The sequence below is a fragment of the Lissotriton helveticus genome, chromosome 8, assembly GCF_964261635.1.
Source record: "Lissotriton helveticus chromosome 8, aLisHel1.1, whole genome shotgun sequence".
Classification (NCBI taxonomy): Eukaryota; Metazoa; Chordata; class Amphibia; order Caudata; family Salamandridae; genus Lissotriton; species Lissotriton helveticus.
Genome location: NC_136069.1, coordinates 409,453,778 through 409,480,990, shown reverse-complemented (window position 1 = coordinate 409,480,990; position 27,213 = coordinate 409,453,778). Strand labels below are relative to the sequence as shown.

Sequence of the window (27,213 nt, the reverse complement as noted above, 5' to 3'; positions counted from 1 at the left end):
CATCAACCTTGACAAGAACTTATCAGTGGAGGCCCACATCAAAAACTCTGCAAAAAGTGCTCTATTCTCTCTAAAACACCTCAAGAAATTGAAACCTTTTCAACCCCACGATGACCTCAAGACAGTAGTCCAATCCCTAGGTCAAACTAAAATCGACTACGGGAACGCCATCCTTACAGGGACTCCAAAAGCTCACCTAGCCCCTCTATGGGCAGTGCTGAACATGTCCGCTCGACTCGTATCTGGAGTTAAAAGATTTGAACACATCACTCCAGCTCTCAACTGCCTCAATTGGCTTCCCATGGAAGGGAGATGTATCTATAAACTGGCCTACATCACACACAAAACCCTTCACTCTCCTGCCCCCACTACCTAAATAAAAAACTGATAAGAGCAGGTCAATCCAGAACGCTGAGAAGCTCCAACTCTCTCCTTCTTATTCCTCCGAAAATGAAGAAAAAAAACCCACCCAATACCGATCGTTTTCTGGCAACGATCCCAGGATATGGAACGCTGTATCTGGAGTCCTCAGATGCAAACCCTTTCCTGTTGCTCTGCTTCAGAGATTCATGTCCCTGGATCCTCTCTTCCAACAAAATTCTTTTATTTTTCTCAGAGTAATTCTTTGGTGCAGCCATTTTTATATCTGTATTGCCGCCTGGTCTTGGAGACCGTGGATCTCCTGGTCCACATATTACCTACGAGTTGTTTAGCGACTTTGAGCAGACCATTTCGAAAAATATTGGGTATGCCGGACTGCAGTCTTGATTTGTTTTGGGATGGAATCTTTCTATTTTGCTCTCACAGACTTTCTGGTGATTCTAATTTTCGATCTTCACTTTTGGTTTCGGCTGTATTCAGTGTTGTGGACTTTGGGTGTTTTGACTCTCTAAATAGGTCCTCTTTATTGCCTTTTAGATTAATCAACTGGACGGCTGGCATGATTGTACATGTGTTTACCTTGTCTTTCTCCTCCCTCTTTTTGTGACCAATTATTTGGCACTGTTGGCTTTACATTAAATGTGTTTACTAAAATTGTCTTTTTCGCCCACAGATACGCTCTCTTTGCCCTCTTGTACTTTCTGGGACCTGTCCTACATCATGCTGCTATAGGATCCCCATTGAGACCTTAATAAACTGTGTCTCTTTTGTCATGTGCCCTGATGAAGGAATTCCCCATATTGGCACTGTTTCGAAACGCGCGTCGGCACTTTTTGTGATGATATGTGGTTGTTGATTGAGTAGAGTATGAATGTTTATGGTTTGGGAATGAGTCAGTTTTTGTTAGAATGAGTGTATGACCTGTGTGCCAATTTTTAGTGTTCTCTGTGTCCCTTGGGCTGATGTTATACCTCTCTTTCTGAATCTTATTTATTAAACATTGTATGTCCTATTGAATTAATTATAATGTGTTATTTTTCTATGAATATCAATAAATGATCTAATTTTTGAGAATTTTGAGCAGTTCTGTGGGCGTCCCTTATTCTTTGCTGGAACCCCTTGGGTCCCTTTTAATATTGGGAACTCCCCTTTCCATGTTGTTCTTGACTCAGATGCAAACCCTCCTTCTCCTGTTTCAAAAGGGACCTGAAACTCCATTTCCTAAACAAATACTATCAGGACCAACGTCAACTTACCTAGACTACTATATCCGAGTTGTCTCCGCTCCCCCTGGACGTTCAAGGATAGTGGGTGACCGGATTATGTCATTCTCACCTGTTTCTTTTTATTGCTCTCTCCCCCTCCGCTGCACTGCATATATATTTCCCATGATGTATTTTTTTCTTTTGTTTGCTTCCTTACTGCCGGACTACGATGTAATGTAATTGTCCTTCTGCTGTTTACTGTGTGTTTGTAAAGCGCTCTGATACCTACGGGTTAAGCTAGTGCTATATAAAACTTTAAAAATAAAATAAATAAATAAATAAGATGTCTGAGTTCTAGACATCTCAGGTAGGGTGTTTACACCACATGGGGTCACCTTTACAGTTTCCAGACATACTAAAGATAACACCAGGGTGATTCCTTAGCAAGAGTTTAGATATTTGTCAAATATTTGTCTGCTACAATGCATACAAGCCTCCACGCCATGACTGAAGACCTCAGACCCCCACGGGTCCCCGGGCTTCCAACTGCTGACTGCTTTAAAGATTTATTTTACCTACAATAGCTGCATGGATGAGATGAGTGATGTAGGAAGTCGATATTGCCATCTCCAGGTTTTAGGCACATTCAGCTTTGTGTGCTTGTCTGGAGGACATTATGAAGGCTGTGGACTGGTCGAACAAACGCATCTTCAAAAATGTTTACTTTAAGCCAATGGGAGATGTGGCTTTGCTTGTTTGTGGTGAGCTAGCTCTGACCTGCCATAATGCTCGTGTCTGGTCCTGACAATAATTACTGAACAGGATAGTATCAACTCTGTTGAGGGCACGGAAGCAAAGATTGCCTCACCCGAAAGAATCATGCTGGTAAACCTATTCTGACCAGATAAGCCCCCAACAGAATTAAAAGTAAGTAAATAGTTTGAGATGCGGAATGTTAAGTTACATTGACTTTGTATTTTAAGCTGCTTCATGGATAAAGATATTATTGCGAATGATACTACTAGCACTGTATATTTTAAAAATGTATCTTAATTGGCCAATATTCTGTTAACTCAGTACCGGTGCAGATACAGGACTAGAGCATGGAGGATGAGAAAAAGCTGATGATCACAGAAAGAGGGCCTGCTGACACAGAGTTAACTGGCGTGCCAAAGATTGTGATTTGTTGTTTTGAATTAGAATTTTTCTTGAGTTCCCACGGGTAATCTAGTTTGTAGTGTTTGTTGATTTTTATTTTTTGCAGCATATTCTTGCAATAAAAAAAATAGCAGCTTGTCAGATCGTGTTTTGATTCAGTGATTAATAACGGCATTGCACTGTTCTTAAAAGGTAGCGTTTAGCATTTAGGTAAACCTAGCCACACAAAGAAGAAGTGATGTGTCCAAGATCTTAAAATATGGCCAGACGCGGGAAATGTGTGAATAAACTAAACATACCTTTTTACCCTAGACCACATCTGCCATATGGAAGAGAAAATGAACAATCCAGTGCTTAACTGGATGGTGGACAGTGTCTGGAAGCAACTGAATGGTGGACTGTGTCTGGAAGTAAATGGAAGGTGGACAGTGTCTTGAAGTAACTGGATGGTGGACAGTGTCTGGAAGTAAATGGATGGCGGGCTGTGTCTGGAAGTACACGGATAGTTGACTGTGTCTGGAAGTAAACGGATGGTGGACTGTGTCTGGAATAACTGGATGGTGGACTGTGTCTGGAAGTAACTGGATGGTGGACAGTGTCTGGAAGTAAATGGATGGTGGGCTGTGTCTGGAAGTAAATGGATAGTTGACGGTGTCTGGAAGTAAACGGATGGTGGACTGTGTCTGGAATAACTGGATGGTGGACAGTGTCTGGAAGTAAATGGATGGTGGGCTGTGTATGGAAGTAAATGGATAGTTGACTGTGTCTGGAAGTAAACGGATGGTGGACTGTGTCTGGAATAACTGGATGGTGGACAGTGTCTGGAAGTAACTGGATGGTGGACAGTGTCTGGAAGTAACTGGATGGTGGACAGTGTCTGGAAGCAAATGGATGGTGGGCTGTGTCTGGAAGTAAATGGCTAGTTGACTGTGTCTGGAAGTAAACGGATGGTGTACTGTGTCTGGAATAACTGGATGGTGGACAGTGTCTGGAATAACTGGATGGTGGACAGTGTCTGGAAGTAACTGGATGGTGGACTGTGTCTGGAAGTAAATGGATGGTGGACTGTGTCTGGAAGTAACTGGATGGTGGACTGTGTCTGGAAGTAACTGGATGGTGGACTGTGTCTGGAAGTAACTGGATGGTGGACTGTGTCTGGAAAGTAACTGGATGCTGGACTGTGTCTGGAAGTAACTGGATGCTGGACTGTGTCTGGAAGCAACTGGATGGTCGACTGTGTCTGGAAGATGTTAAGGGAGGAATTTATGTACTTCAGATATGCACCAAAAAGGCTAGAACGATAGTTTAAACTTTCTGAGCATTCCTTTCAGAAGCTTCGCTTACGTTATAAAATTGATATTCTGTGATTTCATCCCATAAAAACCTCATATGGAACAGAAAAATGAATCAAAATATACTATGAATAACTGCAGAATGGAAGAAGTGTCCAATAATTGATGGTACAAATGTAAAAACCTACCATAGCAGCTTTCAGGGAAGCCGAATCCATGCTGGGTATGTTGGCAAGTGGACCCTGAAAATTGTAAAAAAAAAAAAAAAAAAAAAAAGCATGTTACGGAAGTGGGCTCTGAATAAAAACTATCAAGGTGCCACTTGGCAGCACTAACAAGGCTTTTATTCACGAAGGCCTACAAGATAGTGCAGCAACGTAGTGGGAACAATTTTCAGGCAGACTATTAAGCATATGAAAGTATGTGTTACAAAGCAAAACAATACCACCCAGTATACATGCACACTTATACAAGAAAAGAAAGTGAGATTGTTTCACACATAATTACCTCCTTCACAAGTAAAGTCTATTTGTTGCTCATACAGAAATGAAACGTCAAATTTAAAAAAATTACACGTGCTCCAATAGTGTGCATTTACTTTGCACCGTATTTAACAGCTTCCAAGTTGTGTCCAGACTGCATATAATTAGTGCTCGATTTTCACAAAGGAGCCCTTGCATACACAAAACATAAGGCAAACCGAGCTTGGCTGGAGTCAGCTCACAGCAACACGTCGGAGGGAGTAAGAGCAGCCACGGTAGGCAGCAGACTTCCTCCATGTGGGTGTTACTGCTTACAGTTTGTAGACTTAATTTACCTCCAGAAGACGAAATGGGTTTAAAATGTGTACCCGCTCTGGCAGAAGCGGTCACCGGCTGTGCAGCACAAAGAGTAAATTAAGAAAAATGTGCTTGAGGGCAGTGGTCTCGGCCTGTCGGGGCCTGGGCCAACCTTCAATATCAAAGAGACAGAGACGGGCTTATATGACTTGCCTCACTGCCTCACAAACTGCTCAAAGCGCTGCCCCTGAAGTGCAGCAGAATACTTCCTGGTGCCAATTGGGGAGAAAGTATAAGTTTCTACCTCAGTAAGTTTTAGGTGAGTGAGCTGATGACTAAGGCACTGCCTCCACCAGAGATAAGGATCATTAAATTGGACGAAAGTAACATCTGCTACTAAGAGCGCATAGAAATGGCAAAACTGCTGTAGTAAGGAAAATGCTTGTTAAAAAAATATATTAATAAGGTAGTTTTGGGGGCGTGGCTTGGCGCCGACTGCAATGGCCGCCTGATCCCGGAGCTCCGCCGGCCCGAGCCCTTAACCTCATTCCAGCCGCACAACATCCGCTGCTTCCCGCACATTCCCGGTGTCACCGTGGCCCCCTAACCCCACCGCACACAGCGGTCTGCCTCCGGAGCCTCTGCGCCTCACCGGAGCGGAGATACGGCCTTCCAAGGGGCGGCCGTGGGAGGCCCCAGCCTGTGCGTGCATCGCGGCCGGCGTGCCGCGCAACGTGAGGCCCCGGCTTGCGGCCTGGTCCGGGTGGTGACGGACTTGGTCATGGAGCGAGTGCCTGACCTCCACTGGGCGGCGCCTGCGGGGGTGAGACTGCCCTGAGGCGAGGACCATCGGACAGGAGCCAGAGAGACCCTGTGATAAATAATCTTGCCCTGCGAGGAGGCGACGCATGGTGAGTCGCAGCCGGCGCGCATCGCTCATCTTCAGCCCCGAATGGCGGCCTGGTCTACTTGGAGGTGGGACTTTCTTGGACCGTGGGCCCTCGTTGCTGTGCCGGCGGACCGGTGACTGCGACGCACGGGCCTGAGGAGATAGCGACGACCTGGTGCTGCGCCGAGGAACAACCAGAAAGTGGCGCGCTGGCCTGAGGGTGCGGCTGGGACCCTGTTGTGCCTTGACCCGACGGGTGCGTGGCTCCATTACCTTTGAAGCGGCACCGGCCCTGCCAGTTATTCAGAGAAGTGCCGCGTTGCCGAGCTGTGCAGCCCCTGGTGCCCGTGTCGCTCTCATCGCAATACTTAACTTTGACACTCTGATTTATCCTGCCCGCCCCGGTAGTCCTCTCCTGGACGCAGGGAGTTCCGCCGCTGGCCCGGTTCATGCGCTGAGGTGCTGGGGGGACGTTCACGGAGAGGCCACACTCCTCCAGCCATCGTACTGCTTGCCGGCGAACTTTCATCGCGAAGCACCATCGCTCCTGCCCACTGGTCTGATCTTCGACGTTGACTTCACCATGAGGCCTAAGCAGGGTACGTCCACCCAATCGAACAATATAGATAAATACACAGTGCAGAGGGGAATGCCGCGGACGGAGGCGCCTGCAAGCGGCCAGCAGAGTCCCAAAGAACCATCGCTGGCCAGTATTATGACGGCCATTCAGTCACTGGGCACTACCCTTGAAACTAAAATAGACAAGATGGCCATAGAAGTGAACCTTCTCCGTACTGATCTTAATAAAACGTCGGAAAGGACGAAGGCTAATGAGACCGATATTGCTGACCTGCAGGCATCTACGAAGCAACTGGGAAGAGAGTCAATGAGCTGGTCCACCAACACCGTCAGATGACAGTAAGGCTGGACGACCAGGATGTGAGGGCCAGAAGAAGTAACATACGCCTGGTTGGAGTTCTGGAGGACCTCGAGGGGCCCAGCGTGGAGCTATTCGTTGAGGACTTAATCCTCAATCACCTCAAGCCAAAACGCCTGTCTACCATCTTTACCGTTGAGCGTGCACACCGGGCGCCCATCCCCAAACCTAAACTGGGAGCGCCGCCGAGGACAATAATTGGTAAAAGCCTCAACCATAGGGACAGGGATGCTGTCCTGCAGGCGGTCAGACTGTCCGGAGATCTACTCTACGAGAACGCCGCAATTCGATTCTTTCCTGACTTCAACCTCCATGTCCAGCGCGAGAGGAGGTCTTTTGCGGGTGTAAAAGGGGTACTCCGAGAAAAGGGCATCAAATATATGATGTTCTTCCCGGCCAAACTCAAGGTTCTTATGGGAGGAAAATCCTTCTTCTTCACGTGGCCTTCGGAGGTGCAAGACTGGATCGACAAGGAGGTGCCCGTGACAGGCGAGGGTGCGGAGACTCAGAACTGGAGAGACACTCAGACCTCATCCCCGGGATCAGCGACCGGGAGACCTGAACAAGAAGGACGGAGTCAAGGCTCCTAGAGGTCCCGCTCCGCAAGTCCGAGATAGAGACACAACAGAGAGAGGCCCGAAGGCGCACTCCGAGAGACTCACCGAGCCGATAAGTGTCGCTTTATATATTGCTCTGTTGCCCATGACTCTTAGACTCTGAACTGAAAGGGGTTAGCTATACATCTGGCATCATAACCACTCGTAGACACTGGGAATTCCGTGTTGCAGGACCTATGAACCTTGTTCACACGGAGGTTGGGGGGGGAGGGTCGCGGTTGGGAGGTGGTTGGGAACAGTTTGGTAACTTTGGCAATGTCACATCACTCCTTTCATTGTTATTTTATAAGAAGCGCACCTCTGGGCAAGGTATCCGGCCAGACATATTCCTCTGTGCATAGGCAGGTGGTTCGGCGGGACAATCTAACAGCTCACACACATCTCGATGAAGTGGGATAAAAGTCTACAGGTGTTGAGTTGGAACATCAACGGACTGGGAGATAAGCACAAACGCACTATCGTTTTACAGGCCATTAAACAACACCTCCCAGACGTAGTCCTCCTTCAGGAAACACACCTATTGGGCAACTCATGCCAAGCACTGAACCGATGGGGCTACTACATGGCAAACCACTCAGGCTTCACCTCGGGATCTCGGGGAGTGGGCATACTACTTCGACGCAGCTTCCCCATGATCATTGAACACTCCGACTCAGACCCCTTTTGGCGCTTTGCTGCTATATCAGGTTCATGGGAGGGCTACAAGATCAACCTAGTCACAGTCTATATACCACCTGGGCTTCAGACACAATCATACCAAGAGCTAGGTAAACTAATCCTCTCACTCCCCGAGGGACGCCTTCTGATAGGGGGCGATTTTAACGCCGTAGTGTCGGGTACACTAGATAGATTTCCACCTAGAGACATCCCACAGGGTCACCGATGGCTTACTGACTTCTTAGAGGCTTTTGGCCTTTTAGATCTGTGGCGAACCCGTCATCCACGAGACTCACAGTACACCTTCTTCTCGGGTCCGCACCGATCGTTCTCACGCCTGGATTACTTACTAGCACCACAATACCACGACACAACACTCCGGGAGGTCACTCATCTGGCAAGAGGGGTATCAGACCACTCGCCGCTGTTAGCCCATCTCACTATGGGCGACAAACGAGAGGGGTGCACGGCGCCGATTAATGCGTGGTACCTGAGATACGAACCCATCAGACGCAGTCTCTCCTCTCCATAGACCGATACTTTGCCGAAAATGATGGCACCGTGGCCTCGTCCATGATGCTCTGGGAGGCCTTCAAAACCGGACTTAGAGGTGAGGCCCTATCGGCGATCTCAGGGCGCCGAAAGGAGCGTGCGGAGCAAATAGCAAGCATGGAGAGTGACTTACTGCAGCTAGAAACGAAGGCCGCCGCGGGGAGTGATCCCGCGGCAGTCCACCTTATGGAACTCAAGGCAGCGGAATACAGGGCACTAGCTACCGACGCTGCTAAGACCATTGCGAGGGACAGAGAGGGTAGATTGTATGACCAAGGGGATAAGGCGGGCAAGCTCATAGCTTGGCTCGACAAAAAACAACAGGCACATAGAGTAGTCGCTGAGCTCCGGCTGGAGTCCGGTGAAGTACTTACCGAGCCCCGAGTCATCGTTCAAGAGTTCGCGTCTCATTATCAAAAAGTATACAGCAGAGGCTCGGACCGGCCGGAGGAGGACTCGGTCTCCTTACTGACCGATATCCGTATGCCCTCTCTCTCAGACTTGGAGAGGGAGGACTTAGAGGCGCCGATCACGGTTGAGGAATTGACCCGAGCAATCTTAGACCTCCGGTCTGGGAAGACCTTAGGACCCAACGGATTACCGATAGAACTATACAAGCTTAACCCCTCTGGCCTCGGCCCATACCTAAAAATTATGTTCGAGGAATGCAAGGAACGGGGTATCTTGCCTCGGGACCAGCGTATAGCCACGATAGTGGCCATTCACAAAGAAGGGAAACCGAGGGACTCCTGCGCCTCTTACAGGCCCATATCCCTTCTAAACGCAGAGCCCAAAATATTAGCCAAAGTCCTTGCTAATAGACTGAAGCCTGTCCTCCCTACCTTGGTCCATCCGGACCAATCTGGCTTTATGCCACTCCGCAACACTGCGCTCAATCTCCGAAGGTTACATGGAGTCCTGGGCCGCTGCCACACTCTCCAAGAAGACGCGGTGTTGCTCTCCCTTGACGCAACGATGGAGTGGTCCTACATGATGGCGGCCTCCGCAAACTGGGATTTGGCCCCAGCTTTATAGGGTGGGCGCGCCTCCTATATACTAAGCCCTTAGCTCAAGTCTCAGTTAACAACAAAATCTCCAAACTCTTTGAACTGGAGCGGGGGACGAGACAGGGCTGCCATCTCTCGCCCCTCCTCTTCACCCTCTCACTAGAGCCCCTGGCCGCGTGGATCAGGCACGATCTCTCCCTGAAGGGGATACGTTGGGCCGATGGCTGGGAGGACAGAATTTCGCTTTATGCGGATGACGCCCTCCTATACCTCACCAGACCCCGAAAGTCCCTAATAGTCGTTATGGATATTATAACCAACTTCGGGAAAAACTCAGGCTATAGAATCAATTGGGGCAAATCCGTTCTCTACGTGCTGCAGGGAGAGGTTCCCGTGCTTCCGCGGGACTGCCCTATCACGGTGGCCTCCATGGGATTCCGTTACCTGGGAGTGTTCATTTCCAAAGACCCGGAGGTGAGATATGAGAGAAACCTCCTTCCGCCTCTCCAGCGATTCAAGAAAGACACTGCTTCCTGGCGGCGACTCCCGCTGTCCCTCCTCGGGAGGGCGGCACTCTTCAAAATGATGACACTACCTAGGTTTTTGTACGCCCTCCAAAATCACCCGGACCTTGTCCCGAAGTCGTACTTCGCCTCTATCGAGGCCACTCCGAGAGGACTGCTGTGGGCTGGAATGCCCCGCATATCCATACAGAAACTGACCTTGGGATGGTTTGACGGGGGTATAGCGCTCCCTGACATCCGCAAATACTACTGGGCCGCGCATCTCTCGGCCATTACCCTTGCAAATACAGCGATGGGAATGACCCGGCTTTTGGTATGGACCGATGGCAATTGGAGGGTGGAAACTTCGAGGCGGCACACTACTCCAAACTGGGACGATTCCCGCTTACGGGGCCTACGCAACACTCGGTACAGATTTGGCATATCGCGCAGCACACACTAGGCTGGGCGGATACCCTCACGATGGCGACCCCCCTGTGGGTCTCGGAGAGGCTCGGCAGGCTAGGCCGAACCAAAGGGTTCCGTAACTGGGACCTCATAGGCATCTCTCATGTGAGAGATCTGTGGGGCCCGAAGGGGATGACACCATTTGCATCACTCCAGCAGACATACAAACTTGCCCAAACAGAACACTTTAGGTACACCCAGGTCCGACACTCCCTACAAACCAACATTCCTGCGGGCACGCAGCCTCCTGCCTCCTCGCCGCTGGAGGACAGACTTCTTGACGGTCACCTTCCCGACCATGCAATATCACTCACATACAAGAAAATCATCAATCAGTCCTCTGACCTACTCTCCCCCCTCAAGTGTAAATGGGAAGCTGATGGATTAGAGATAGACGAGGAGGAATGGCGCAGTGCACTAGCCTCCCCTAAGGAAGTGGCCATCCCGGCCAGATTTCGGCTCATCCAACTAAAAATCCTGCACCGTGTCTACCTCTCAGGGACTAGACTGCAGAGAATGGGCCGAAGCGCGGATGGTCTTTGTAGACGGGGGTGTGGGGAGGCGGGAACCTTCTTTCATATACTCTGGGACTGCCCACGGTTGCGACAATTCTGGGCCCGAGTGACCCGATGTATGCAGGAGGTCTGGGAGGTAGAGGTTAGACTTGAAGCCAAGAAATGCCTGCTGAATATCTGGGAACCTACAGACCTATCGCTTAGTGGAAAAGTCTGGGCCACCCTAGGTTTTGTGGTCGCTAAAAGGAACATAGCAAGGCTGTGGGGGGCGACTCAACCTCCTAAGATTGGACAATGGAAATCTGATATGGACTGGTGCATGCTCCAGGAGAAGACTGTATACGAGGCAAGGGGCTGCCCGTGAAAATGGACACGGATTTGGTCAGCCTGGAACGACTATAGAGGAAATATATGTGAGCCCCCCCCGAACCGCCCTGATTGACAAACCGCTTATACTGTGAACTCTATTTAATACACTGTTTTTCATTTTCAGCCCTATGCACTGTGCTTACTGTAGATGTCTAGAGATTCCTTGCGCTACCAAGGTAACCGATGTAAAGCTATACTGTGATGATTGCCACCTGTTTTGTCACTTGTTAATAAAAAGAATTCAAAAAAAAAATAAGGTAGTTTTGTAATGACATTTTTAGGCACCCGGAAGAGAGATAGATGCTCACCACGCCAATAACCCCACCTAATTTTTCATCTCTGGATAGGACCACCACATCTCCGGGATAAAACCCAGCCATCTGGGGCGGCTCAATAAAAACCCTCAACTGGCTCCATGGGAAGAAAGTATTGCATTCAAGTTCCCATACAATCACACCCACTCATTTCAGTATGCAGCAACCTACAGAGCTCACTAAAAGTCGAGAGGCATTTGCAATGCAAATGGTCTCGCATTTGTGAAAGTTAGAGCTACAGGCGTAGCAAATGACAAGTCTTTTAACCGTGTTTTTTTTTTGGGGAGTGAACTGGATGTATGTGGTGTGGAGTGGAATTGTGTGGGTTGCATTGGAATTGTTAATTGTGGAATTGTAGTGGGCACCGGACAATCCCCCGGTGCGCCGCACGAGTGGGGGCCGGTTTTGTTACAGGGCCATTTTTGCAGCAACAAAATCGGCCGAAAACAGGCCCTGGCAAAGATCTTGGTGGCACCCACAACCCCCCGCGGGGGGGCAAGCACTTTGCCAAGGCCGGTTTTGGTTCCCAGTCCGGCCCTGGTGCTGTGAAGTGGTTTGTATTGGACTTTAATTATGTGGTGTGCTGTTGCGTTTTGTGGCATGATATGGAATTTTGTGCTGAAGATTGGATGCATATGGTGGGTTGTGTAAATATGTTGTTGAGTTGAATTATGTGGTTTGGTGTTTAATTATGTGGTGCGGAGGTGGATTGGGTGGCGTGGAATTGTATGGGTAGCTTTGCCTGTGCAGCGCTCTCTAGCAGTACATGTGAGAGACACTCAACTGGAAACATCAAGATGAATCTATGGAAAATTGCATTTCTATGAATACTTGACTTCTAGCGAAGAGATAATTTTACAATTAAAACACTTGTGGTATATGCAATCTGCATTTCTCTGAAGCATCTTATCTAGCCTGCTTGTTGCTCCCATCAAAAATGGCTGCCCTACCCATACCTACAACACACATGAGTGGGCTGGTGGGCATTTCATCATCTGGACACAGCAGCCATGTTAAGGCTCGTCGAGTCCAATACTCCATGTAATCGGTAGTGCAGTTTTGGCCCTTTTCTCCCACACAAATCGACACTGGAGCCGACCTTACCATGGCAGCCGCACCAGGATACTATGCACTTACACATGCACAGTTCAAGGTGGCTGAGTGACAGAGGTCTCCAACATGGCCGACGGGAGTGCTTGCGATTTGTATTCTGCCAGTCATTCCTATTTCTTTGTCAGATTTCTCTACCTCTCTCATTTTACTTGTGAGTTCTCATTATATATAAAACTACAAGAGATCTCAAAGATCTACGACATGTTGGAAGAGGCAATGCACACAATGCATTGGAGAAACATCTTTGGACACAATGGACATTGAATTCCTGCATTGCTCTGAAAGTACAGGCAAATTTACTAATTCCTCATTTATGTGATTAGAGGGGAAAATAAAAGGGTTAAATCACATAGTGTAGGAGGCAAACTTTATTAAAAATGTAAGTTGTATACTCTTGGTGCAGCTTCAGGATTCTATTACAGTCACACAGCGGTGAAGTGGCATTTTGAAACCTCCTAAAACGACCCTTATATATGGATCCCCTAACACTGATCCTGCAACAGGCCAATATTGCATATCGTCTGTAGGCAGAGGACAGGTAGCTTACCTAGAAAATGTCACTTCTAGATTTTGTACTTCACTTACATAGTACTCTAATAAATGGGCAATCATGGCTATCTGTCAATCACTTTAAGCTAAACCCATCTAAGATGGAATTCTTCTGCTATATTCCCCGCACAACGCTCCCCACAACCCTTTGAATAACACTGCATAAAAATGTAAACAAGCTTACCCATTTCAAATCCTCGGCCAAAAGCACTTTATATCAAGTCAGACTTCTACAAAAAATCTAACATTTCATCCTGAAATTAGACTCCCAAAATGTCGCACAGGTTTTTGTAACCTCTAGGCTTGACTACGGTAACATGATTCTAGCCAACACGTAGAAATCTCATCACAAACCCATGAAGACCATGCTCAATGCCGCTGCGAGGCTAGTCTTGGGGGCCAGGTGCTTTGACCACATTACTCACTTATTTATAACTCTCAAGTGGCTACAGATAGCAGACAGGTGCATTTGCAAAATAGCTTGCATTACTCGCAAAGGACTCCTAAATATCTGGCCTGTAAACTCACCCTTTTCAAAGGCTGCCGCACCCTGCGAAGCTCAGACACACTATTCTTGAGCGGCCTAGATTCAAGAAAGAGAGATCCCACTCATGCTCCTTCACTGGAAATGCTTCAAGAATCTGGAACTAACTACCCCCAGAGATTTGCACAAGCTCCTCCCTTGCTTTTTTCAAGAAGAGCATTAAATCCCTTTTGCTTGAAAGATATCTAATGAACTGATATGTCATTATGTACTGACGATAGTCCCTTGAATCCTCCATGGGGAGTAACTGATTTTTCTCACTCTCTCTCTTCGGCATATACCTCCTGTAAATATTCTCCCTCGTTGTATATGTCCTTAAATCCGTTCTCACTGTAACCTGGTATAAACTTGTATTCTGTACAGCGCTCTGATACTGCCGGTTCTTGTACGCACTTTATAAAACTCTCAATAAATCAAAATAAACAAATAAACCCTTAACACCCATCAGTTTACATCTTTCACAATACCCAGGCACTCACCACACTGCAAAACCATAATCGAATTTAGGTTGTTGCTTCAAAACAACATTTTTTAAGATCTTTTGCTGACACACACACACACACACATACACAGATTTGGTGGATTTTGTGTACACAGTAGGACTGTTGCATGGTGGGATGGTCTCCCTCAAAGAGGTCCTCTGTTTTAAAGGAATGACAACAATGCAAGGGTTACCCCACAAGAGACTTCATTTGAATCAATGAATAAGTGCTATTCTAGTAATTGACATTTACTTAAAAGGGAAAAATATTTTTAACGGGTATGCTTTAGATTACCCTTGTATACAATATTTTTTATAATGCTGCTCAATTCTTGGAGAACAGGCAAGGCGTTAGGGGTCTTGAGAAATTAGCCATAGCTGCAAAAAGTAATATACACGGCATTATGTCCATATCAATCTAAAATCTTGGGCTTGTTCTCCCTTTTCCACAATCGCTGATTCAAGTCCACGTTTAAATTCCATTTTGCACTTCTGTCCATCTTCAAACATTGGAGAGTGACTTCTCAACGCTCAGGACATTTAGAAACACTCAAGGTTTAACTTGCTGTCTATCTTTCAAGTCTTGATAAAGGCATAATGATCTAAAAGTCCCTGTTCACAATTCATCGCTCATTCCCTCCCACACTGTACACAAATGGTTTACCAGTATTGTCCATATATTTCCGAAGAAGCATTCAATTAACCCCGTCATGTGCATGAAATCTTCAGCTAGTTTTTCATTTTTAGTCTATAGCACTGTGTATGCTGAGGCTGAAAATTAATACCTATACGGAGAAAATAGAACTCCCAAGACCCAAATTGATGTTTGCTTAAAGATCGGGATTGGCTGAAAGTATAGGGCCTGACATGCGACCAACAGTTAAAAGTGGCAACTAAAACAGTGTCACTACACTGTATTGACAAAAGAAATGCACACAGGTCTCCCTTAACAGGGAAGTAATTAAGTGCTTTCCTAGGCTCCTTCAAAAGTTGGTGTGTTTAGAATATGTGCTTGCACTAATGATTTGTCCAACATTTATAATTAATAAGCGAGAAGTTTAATATTTTTGTCTGATACACTTTCCCTTTCGTTACTCCAACACTGCAATGCCATCAAGTAAAGGTAGAGGCAGAGAGAAATACTTCAGAGGTGTGTTGTACAATCAGACAACAGAGGTCCAGTGCACTGTGTTGTTTTCATAGACTTTAACCTCCAAAGAAAGCTCACCTGTTCGGGTCTGTATTGCTGCACAGCGCTGTACATGTAACTCAGTCCTGCTCTTGTTAACACGTAGGAGGCCTGTTCGTTGATGAGGGTATCCAAATGTGCCTCAATCTACATAACAAAAGGTAACATTATGAGTAAATTTAGCAACTAGGTTTCTCATTGTGCCCTTTCCTGTCTTATATTAGTATCTACCATTGAGGTGCAATGCATCAACTTTGACTCAAAATGCATGTCAAATTCATCCTTGTAGTTGCAGATTTTAAAGAGCGACCAAATAATTGTGCTTTTTTTCAAGAGACATGCAAAAGCGAAAACAAAACATACAGCTAACTTATGGTTGTGAGACATAGAAGTCAAAATAATATTCTTGGTAGATGGATCTTCAGTAGAATAAACTGTATTCAATGTTCCTATTATTTTTCATTTGCTGAGGTCTCTATATGATCTTTCTTGATATTTTCGAGTAGGTGGGCACAAAGCTAGCCCAGTTCTCCATAGTTACCACCTTGCATGCTGTTCAAAAGGCTCCCATTGAATAGTTGCCTGTATCATTTAAATAGACATTCAATTAAATTGCTTCCCCAACGTCCTCTTGCCATTTCAGGACCTTAAATGGTCTTGTGTTCAACTGCTACATCATCTATCTATGTCTTTTGTATTTAAGTGCTAAGGAATGGTACAACAATTTGGGCACTCCATGTAAAATAGCATTCTACCGACATTTAGTACCAGAACAAACTTTATGCTAGGTTTTTATATTCAGCTGATTTACCAGAATGCCGTCTGTGCCAGTGTTTAATTTAACCCTTAAAGAAGAAAATATAATCTATTGTTCGTAGGTAAAAATCTCAACTGCATTATGGCAAGGCTGCTATGTTTGCTGTACCTTTTCAGAGTATTATTGGTACTCAAGTCCACTTGATTGAATAGTAAATAATTGGTGAGAATATTTAATGGCATTCCAATTTAAAATAAATTCTTCCACAAAGGTGTCTTTAATCAAGAATGCATGAGAGGCTGCATTTTGGGTATAGATAGCAAATATTGTAATGTTTTACCATTGGCAACACCTTAATACTCAATATCTATCCCTGCTTTCCCAAGGTATCATTTTATTTCCCCAATATGTAGAATATAATGACATCTCTGATAAGTGTTCCATTGATCCCTTGCCCCGTTACCCATAAATACGAGAATATTTTTTCAGAAACTGTAAAATCTGATCTTAGTTTCATTGCTTCCCCTAACAGGAAAGGCAGGAGAGCACACCATATCAACCAGCCAAAAGGCTACAATAAGGGCTACAATAAGGGCTACACCTCTTATACAGGGCCATATTCGAGCTCAAGCATTAGCTCTGTATTTGTTTCCACAACAATGCTAACAACACATCTAACAGTTTGCCATCTCCATACCAGACCATCTTCCTATCAAGCTAAGTGCCATAGGGAGACCAAAGACACAACAATGGACATTCGACCAGTGACTACTTCAAGATCAAGAATGAAAAGTTATATACATAACTTTTATAACATGTTACTTCAAAGAGGCACAAACGTAATACAGAATTACACTGATGCTAGCCATTGACATTCTTAAACTACGATTATTAGGTATTCTAAGAAAGGTGTTGTATGTGGGGTGGATACATCAAAATCAGGCTCGAAAAGCTGTGTGCAAACATGCATTATAACTCAAGTCGCAATCACAAGTACAAGATTTAAGGGCTATTCAGCGAAGACCCAGTGGCTCATAGCATGGGTATTAAGGTACATAGACAGAGACTGAAATTATTCACAATATGCAGGGAAGAAGCCCTAGATGGGCCAAATGTTGGACTTATGAACAGGAGAATAAGGGAGCAAAAATAAATTCAAACAGGTAAACAATATTTCAATTATCTGCTTGTGGAAGGCGAAGACTGGAAACTTGAAATACTTTCCGCATAACCTATTCCCATAGAAAGTGACATCAATGGTTTACTGCCAAAACCATACTTAAAAGAAGAAGCCAAGCAAGAGGACGGTACACTTCATCATCCATCTGCACAGGAAGTGAAACCACCGGTTTCCTGCCAAAGACACGTTTAGAAGAAGAAGCCAGGTAAGAGAATCTCACTCTCCATCATCCCTCTGCACAGGAACAGACATAACCGGCGTACCACTGATAGCGCAGATTGAGACCACATTTTAAATACACGGTTCAACTTTTCTATTACCACCACTAACATGGTCATGTCCCTTTCCTGTGCTAGTTTCTTTTCACCTCAGGGGACATATTTTTGTCACCGTATTTTTTAATTCAAAGAGGTATTTGAGCATAACATGAACATTTCAAACACAATTCCAAGTTTAGTCAATGATGAGAGTTTGGTTGAGTATTAAACGCTTTAACCTCACTAACAGATTAGTACATTTCTTTTTATTCTTTTATTCCAATTAATCATTGAATCGTCAGCAGGTTTACAGAAATCTAATGAAAAGGTTTGGTTAGGACAGAAGTTAAAATAATGCATTAAAGAACGTTCCTTAAAGAAATGTAACGTTATTTTAAAGAACGGGACTGAAGATTCAAAGTTAGTAGAACTCATGAAGAGTTGAAATTCAAAGGAAAAGAGTGAAATCAAAGAGCATAAAGCTCAAAGGGAAATTAAAGCAGCAGAACTTCCCATGAAGAGTAGTTCATGAAAACTCAGCTAAGTATCTGTAATACAAACAAGTGATCCTACAGTTGCTGTAGCAGTCTGTAAAAATAAAGCATCACAATAAAGTAAGGAGGAGCAGCAGTAGCCACAACTGTCAGCAATAGACAAAGGAATGGGTCTAGGAAAAAAGCACTCAAAGGAGCTTTACCAGACTCTAACTAGAACCACGCACTAATGTAAAAGACATGAAAACATGTTGCAGATATTGTAGCAGGCTTCTTCGTCTCCGGACCAATCGACTGGCAGCAATCTTCGGGGAACAGGTTTAGCTCTTCCTTTCCCAAGAAATAACATGTGGCTTGCAGAGTTTTATCTCAAGTTAGCTACAGACAATCTTGCATAGTTAAGATCTGTAAACATAATCCTCGGTACCCATGGGCATCAAACGTAGGTTGGCCTTCTAAATATAATGGGGCCTGATATCAATGTTCGGCGGTACTGACACCGCCATTACAATGCGACCACACATGGTGCGGTTGCATACTCCCATTTCTCTACAGGAACCTGTGCTGTGGCATAAACCGGCCGTAGCACAAGCTCCCATGGAGAAATGGGAGATTCTGTTACACCCCCCCCCCCCACCCCCCCCCCCGCCCCCCAAAACTGGAGGCCGTGGAGGCATGGGGGCCCTGCTAGGAAAACCAGACATGGAAAGTCTGTCGGAAACCGACATCGTAATCCTGATGGCGGAAACGCTGTTTTCAGGGATTACGTTGGGGCCGCCGATTGGCTGACAGGTTCCTTGAGCCCGTTGGAATCCAGCAGGAATAACAAGCCGGTATCAATTCGGACCACCAACATTGTTATTAGGCAGTTGGAATTGAACCCTGAGATGTCAATCGCAAAGCCTCTGACCCGCGGTCGGACGCTTTCTAACCGACATCATAATCGATCACTAAATGTTTCATTGTGTGAACAATAAACTATAATAAAGACGAGAAATATCAACTTGCAAAGTCACTGTTAGGTAATGCATTTCATTTAACATGAAAATGAATTATTGTTTAAATGTACAACTATTGTATTCAAGCATTATGTGAGACATGAGAAAATAGGAAGTTTGTGTCACTCGGAATAAAATGGTACTTATGAAAAGTAATACATTTGTCAAACATTTGTCAAACCGGAACATTCTGCAATCACAATTAATATTTCTAAGCACGTCTCGGTAAGCTCAAGCTTTTAAAATACGCTGTGCACATTTCAGCAATATTAGATTACCTTCTAGTTAAAGGAAACTTGCTTCCTAACATTTTGTGCATTTTGCCTGCACATTTTAAATGCGGGTCATTTTAGATTACAATTTTACATTCATGATTGCACATTTAGCTGTTAATCTGAATAATTTTGCATTTTAATTAGTGGACCTTATCACCACCAAAACCATGTTTAAAAGAAGAAACCAGGCAAAGAACTTCGTTCCCACTCACTGATCTGTACAGGATGTAACTTCACTGCCTTTCTTATCATTCATCTGCACAGGACTTGATATCACTGATTTCCTACCACAACCATTAATAATAGAGGAAGTGGGGCATTACCCATAATCAGTGGCGGCTCGCAGAAGGAATTCTGTAGGGCTGTAGGGCTGTAGGGCGGGGTCGGGCGGGTAGTGGAGTCGGACAAAAGGACGGCAAGGAGTAAAGTAAGTAAATAAATCAATAAAACTACTTACCGTGCGCTCGCTGCATCGCGGAGTTGGCGATGCAGCGAGCGCAAGGTAAATAGTTTTATTATTTACTTACTTTACTCCTTGCCATTGTATGTCCGACTCCACTGACCCCCACCCTGCCCCGCCACCGCCGCCTCACAGCATTCCCTCTGCGAGCCGCCACTGCCCATAATCCATCTGCACAGGAAGTGACATCACTAGTTTCCCAACAAAAATCTTTAACAGAACAAGCCAGGCAAGAGGCCTATATTCCCCCTGACTCATCTGCACAGAAAGTGGCATCACTGCATTTCCCATCATCCTCTAAACAGGAAGTGACACCACTTTCTGCCTTCTCCTTAATTCAGTCACCTCCTTCAGGCATCCCAACACCCAGGCATCCCCAGAAAAGAGCAGAGAAAGACAAGGGTATTGCCTTTTTGGACCTGGTTGGGTCTGAAAGGGTATTGGTAGGAACTCCTGTTCCACTGAACTGAAAAGGTAAAGTATTATCATGTACCGCACCCTGCACCCCACACTGCCAAGACTAACAATCACAACCCCACCAAGACAACACAAAACCTCACATTCCAATCTCACAAGGCAGACCCAACCTCTTACACATCTCATTAACTACCAGAAACCCTCAAACTATAGAACATACATTCCAACTCATGCTCATTAATGTTCGCTCTGCAGTAATCCAGGCACCAGACATTGCATCTAATCTTACAAACTTTCCACCCTCTTTACCATAGAAACATGGTTCACACCCCACACACTTTCACATCCTTCTTCCCACAGGCTTCAGCATCAATTGTGTTGACCGCACACACATGAAGCAAGGAGGCCACACTGTCATCCATAAGTCCTCCTGGTTCTGTACCTTAGACAAGCGACACTCAACTCAGTGAAGCTACTGACATGGCACTACCCACTCTCTGCAACTCAGAACACCATCCTACATCTCATATATAGGCCTCCAGGGTAGAACAAGGACTTCATTGATGAATTCTTGGATCTCCTTGTCCCCTCATACACCCTCGTTCACATCACCCTGTTTAGTGACTTCAACCTCCCTGAGAACACAAGTTCAAAAAATAAACATGAGACCAGGCTCTCAACCTCGTCAATGCACTAACCTACTAATATCTGCTATCACACACCATTCTGTTTGCTTGCCTTTGAACACGTACAGCACTACACAGCCTTTTTAGCTAGGTTTGTGGTATACAAATACCACAAAAATATTTAAGGGACTACTATGAGTATTTTATATGGAAATATGTATTTCTAAAGTTAGTTAAACAACAAGTAGGTATTCGAAGGAGATCAAAATAATGTTTCTTATCTTCGAAAAACAGTCTATACATCCTGGTCACATTGGCCTAAATACTAGCTATTAAAGATGTGCTACTTAAAGACAAGGTATGAAGGATTAATGGCCTGCTTGAAGTGTTAAAGGAAATGTTTATTTCATATCTCTATATTTACAGCTGATTTTACCAGAATATCACATTGGGAAAGCAAGCTTTTTAAACTTTAAAAACACAAGTTCTTTCAAAAGATGCAATTGTAGATTGGTAAGGCACAAGAAGTCAAATTGCAAGACTTCTCTAGATATATAAAATCCAGTCCTCCCTGATGTCATCAATGATCACTGAAATGACTTATGCATTTGAGTATTGGGCTTTGCCAGCTTCACCTTTAAACATGATTTCTTTAGATTCCAAAGAGGGACTTTTGTTTTTAATTATTATTCTATTACTTTTTATGTTTTTTTAAGGTATTTTCAGTTTAGTTCTAAACGAGTAGCAGTTACAAATAAAATCCAACCTCAACAGAAGATTAAACGCTTCACTACCTTTGTGCAGTAAAACCAACTAAGTTAAAGTATTATGGCTTTCTCAAACTGACTTGAGATCACTCAGAAGAACAGGCTAGCGAATAGTCCACAACTTGGGTCTCAAACTAAGTTTGAAAAAAACAAATTCACTTAAGCTTGTGACACTGGTCTTGGTCCCCTCTAATCAGCGTCTCCACCATTCTAGTACTTTGAAACGCACCTAACCTGTGAGAAACTGGGCTTTTGGTTGAGGGGGTGAAGCCCTACTTAAGCACCAGCCACACTCCTTGTCAGAGTGCACCACAAAAAGTTACCAAATTACCCTATGCTTAGCACTCTAGTAGCTTAGCACAAAAGCAGTCAGGCTTAAAACTTAGAAGCAACGTGTAAAGTACATGAGCAGCATGTGCACAGTAATAAAGTGAAAACACAATACAAGAAATATCTCACAACAATTTAGAAAAATTTAGTAAAATGTATTAAATTATTTAATACCAAAATGACAAAAATCCAATTAGTAGAACTGGAGGTATGTAATTGTAAAGATTAACATAAAACCAGCGCCAAAAGGCACAAAACCCCAACTTAAGCTATCTGGTCATGCTCGATTAGGACAAAGGCACAAATTCAATTTGACTGCGAGGGAGTGCAGGCCGGTTATAGGACCAAGAGTGGCCCGCTGAGGATTGTGCTTTATGTACTGTACAGCAAGCAGGGCAAACCTCAAGCAGCAGGGGAGCAGGGTGTCCTCCTTCTGTAGTTTCCACCAGTCCAAAGCTGAATTGAAGAGTGGTCTGAGGGTCGTTTTTGTTTTATATCCGGTGCCCACATTGAAGTGGGAGAAGTTTCTGGAGTTTTACCTCTACAAAGCTGTCTGGAGTTTCCTGCCTCCTTCCTCTCCGTTCCCCCCAATCCAGCCTGAGGTGGCACATTTTGCCAACAACTACACCCTCCATTGTGAAGCTATCTGGGAGAAATTCACAAAGGGCAACTGCCAAATACACCAAGTCATGTGACCCAGGTACAGGTTGCAGGCACCAAATGGTTAGAACAAGAAAATGCCAACCTCCTACGAGTAAACCAAAACAAATGCCAATACTGAGATCTATTTCACAATGGTTTTTAACTCTGGTGCCAATGTAAAAATATCATTGGTCCCACAAAAAGTTAATTTCTCAAGATTTATTATTTTTAAACCTTAGTCTCATTATTCAATAAATATAAACAAAAAGGTAAGACCACAGATACAAAAATGTACAAAACTACAACATTTCTTTCTTTCCCAAGTAAGCTATTTTACAAAAGACACCATATTCACTTAAAACTATCTACCAACCATTCCAACTCCAATCACACTGCCTAACCCACTCCACACACTAAACAGAGTACCCAACGGGGAAGTGCCCACTTGAATTTTATAATTATTTGAAAGGGCAGCCCCCGGAGGGAAAACAAAGCGCACTAGGCCAAGCAACAAAACGTTTTCATAACTTAGAATCACAATAATGCATGTGAATACAATTTAACAAGAAATTATTAACGTGCATTCCAAACAACCAATAAATTGGAGTCTGTTTGCTTGACTCAAGGAGGCGCAAGGTCGACGCGTTTCGAACCCTGTAATTATCAGGGATCTCCTCAGGACCATCAAGATCTGACTCTTCAGATGAGGCAACTTTCTCCGTGCATATGGTGGTGTTGTCCCCACTTTTAGATGTTGAAGTTCAATGCTTCAAACGCAGTGCGTGCAATGTTTCATCCAATTCATGAATCAGGTATTATTCAGAGGCGCTCAGTTGTACGAGGCAACTCAGTCCATGTACCAGGCTTGTGGGCTCATTTGTGTGGATCCAATCTGAGGCGGGTGGTTTAACACGATGAATCAAACCGTGTAGCAGGCTTTCAAACTCATTCTGAATCGCAAAGGTCACCCGTCTGAATCGCAAAATGGCATCTGTAATCAGTCGGCACCGTCCGCGGCATCAAGTCCTGCGAGAGAGTCTTGTCAAAAAGGTTTGTGAGTTAAAAACCATTGTGAAATAGATCTCAATATTGGCATTTGGTTTGGTTTGTTCTTCAATTGGCTCAGCCTGCTGAGTAGAGTCAAGGCCCTTGTTCTGTTCCTTGAACCTCCTAAGAGTGGCATTGCCAGAATTGTGACTTAAAATCCGACTTTACCATTAAAGATGTTTTTTTAAATGCAATTACCCAGATACCAAACATGAATTTTCAATCTGCTCCCAATCAAAAGTTAGCATTTATAAACTGTAACACGGCAACCTAATGTTATCGTATGGGAGAGGTAGGCCTTACAATAGTGAAAAATAATTTGCAGAGTTTTTCACTACCAGGACCATGTCCAGCTTTTTAACTACAATGCACCTTGCCACACGGGCTGCTTAGGGCCTGCCCTTGAGGTGACATATATTTTAAAAAGGAATATTTAGGTCTGGCAAACATTTCCGGTTGAAATGTCAGTTTAAAAGTGAACACAAAGGCTGCAATGGCAGGCCTGAGACATGTTTTACAAAGCTACTTAAGTGAGTGTCTCAATTAGTGCTGCAGGCCCATTAGCAGCATTTAATTTACTGGCCCTGGATACATGTAGTACCATTTTATAAGGGACCTACAAGTAAAATGAATATGCCAATTGGGTGTAAGTCAATTTTACCATGTTTAAAGGAGCAAGCACTTCAGCTGGTTAGCAGTAGCAAAGCGTGTAGAGTCCTAATGTAAACAAAACAAAAACGAAATCAGCAAAAATAGAGGCGCAAAGGCAAACAGTTTGGAGATGACCCTTCAGAATGAGCCATGTCCAACATAACCTTAGAGAAAACTCTATATCCAAAGTATGGGGAGACTAAGTCACTGTGATACACGTACTAGAAACTGCCCAACACCATGTAAATTTTGAAAATTTGGGAAAGAATCTTTAACAAAATCAGCAATGCATGTAATATATCAACCCAAACCCAGCCCTAAAGACATACAGAAAAGTATCTATGTAATACTTCTATTACCAATCAATAATTCTCAAATGTAATTTTATAGACTGGAAAATGTACTAATTTCTTAAGAGTAACCACAGCAGGAGCCAGTGAACCTAGCACAACCTATTCGAAAGAGTTGCAATGATCACAAATCAAACAAGTGCCCGACCATATTCAGCCCAGCCATACTCAGAGGAATTTCACATTCACAAATCTTGCCCAGTGTGAGCTCCTCAGACAGCTACATAGTTCACATACCAACATCAATCAACAAGCAAGCAAGAGCTCCAGAAATACGACAAAATTAGAAAACAAAAGAAGCAGCAGTGAGAAGAGGCCCTGCTGTGTCCAGTATCAAAGTTCCTTGACCGTTGTTCTGAGCCTTCTATCACCAGGAGTTTTTAGCTTCAAGGCTTCCGTCTCAATGTTTTTTTCAGAAGCTAGCCTGCTTGTCTCTTCCAGAAACCTCGGGGTTTCCCTCTGAGTCCTGCGCAAATGCTAAATAAGTGTGACAACCTGACTACCACACACCTTAACTTCGTGTGCACATTTCAGGCTTATGACTGTAAAAAACCCTGTATATGATGCGGGTTTACTCCATTACTGACACAGAAAAACTATATTATAACACACAAATACAGAAATACTGGCTGCCATTACTAATGGAAAAATGATGCTGTTAAATGCACAGAAGAAATGTGCTACAATATGTTCCCGACATGGCGTCTCATTTTGTTTACAGCAACACTAAAACAGGGTGTTAAAACTGTCTGGTAACAACAATACTTCCTTCCCTGGTTTTGCCTACTCAATGTAAGTCTCTATAGATGAAGGCAAACGTCTTGAGAAACCCCATTCATTTGCTTTAATCAATCACTTTAAATAGTCAGTCAGCTTTACAAGAGCCCTAGCTAGGTCAATCTGAAAGTGATGCAAGACAATTCTATATTTTGCAAATGGATGACATAGGTCCTGTTAAAGTCCATATCAAATTGTTGACTCATTTGTCTGTCATTGGGAAAACAATATATATTTTCTTATCATTTCACCCTGACTTTCCACCTTGGTAATTCCTGATGTTTACAGTTATTAGCAGATTACTCGTTTCAGAGAATCTTAGCTTGGTGCTTTATATATGTATTTCTTAACTGAACTTCTGTTTTGAGGTTTTGTCCCCTAAAGACCACATAACTTTTGGAAGTCTTGAATTGGCCCTGTTACACTAGGGTTAGCCAAGAGATACCCACTTTGAGGCAAATGTGACAAGTTGTAGTGGGAGCTAAGCATTATAATGTATCAACGTCTTCGAGTTCAACCCCTCAGCCTTCCAGACAAATTATTTACAAATAAAGAACAGGTAGTTTGAGTTGAAAACTTCCCAGATCACAAAGTTGCATTACGTGGAAAAGGAACATGTACAGAAATCTGAAGTTGCTTTTAAATCTGTAGCACGACTCATATTGGGATGCACTCCAAGGAACATTACCTGAAATTGCAGCATTTCCAAACGCTTGTCAGTGAACTCAAACAAAGCCAATGTCGTCTTCATCATATAAAGGCAATTTACCATAAATGTGGCCATATCAGCAGTACCTAAATTACTTGCAGATACAGTGCACATTTGAAGGAGAGGATCCAGGACACAGGAAAGAACCTACAAGGAGAAACAAGTATCTCATTATCAGTTTACATCAAAAGATTAACTGTCAAGGACAGATTGACTGTCTATGACAGATTTAAGATGGTCAACTCCACCGATTTTTTTCTATATAGGAATGAAAATAGTTTCCAGACATCCAAAGTTTAAATTATTTAAATAAAATGTAACAAACTCCTGATTCTGATACTTACAAAAATTACATTATTCTAATGGCAATAATAATCACAAGGGAATGATATCCACTTCAGTCATTACTGGCAAAATAGAGTAATTGGGTTCAGTTAAACATAGATATTTAAGGGGGCAATCAAATGCATGAAAAAATCCTCACAAATAGTTTCTTTTGGTTTCTAACCTTGTGGGTTCTGAGACAAATCTTCGCTTCCACATTTTCGCGTCTAATGTACATTTTTCATAGATTTTATTCTATTTCATTTTTAGGTCTCACCTGGCGTTGCAGTGCATGTGCTGCCCACTCTACGAGGCATATTGTAGTAGGGTATGTTTTATAAGTGGAGTGGAAGCCCCACCCATATTTTTTCATTGGCTGACGTCATCATCCATGGTAAATGCTGGCTTCCGATTGCTAATGAGGCTTCTTATTCCCTCCTTGTTACAGCCTATCTCCCTTTGTGACCGCCCATCAGGACTGGATCATTTCATTTGCGACTTTACACCTTCATTAGTCGGTAAGCACTCATTTTTTTTATTATTCGGCTTTGGCTTCACCGGCCGCCATGTACATAACTTAAGTATGTATGTGCGCCGCGCTATAGCTAAGTGCTCGCTTTTTTTTTGGGTTCA

The 27,213-nt window shown here is 44.1% G+C and overlaps 1 protein-coding gene across 1 annotated transcript in view; it reads right to left on the bottom strand.

The window, feature by feature from the left end:
- Positions 1 to 27,213, bottom strand: part of COG6 (component of oligomeric golgi complex 6) — a 464,502-nt gene that overhangs the window by 44,523 nt on the left and 392,766 nt on the right. The window contains exons 15-17 of the mRNA XM_078657244.1: positions 26,236 to 26,403; positions 15,559 to 15,666; positions 4,225 to 4,278 (exon numbers count right to left, since the gene is read on the bottom strand). Coding sequence (XP_078513370.1) covers positions 4,225 to 4,278; positions 15,559 to 15,666; positions 26,236 to 26,403 — 330 coding nt within the window. The remainder of the gene's footprint in view (positions 1 to 4,224; positions 4,279 to 15,558; positions 15,667 to 26,235; positions 26,404 to 27,213) is intronic.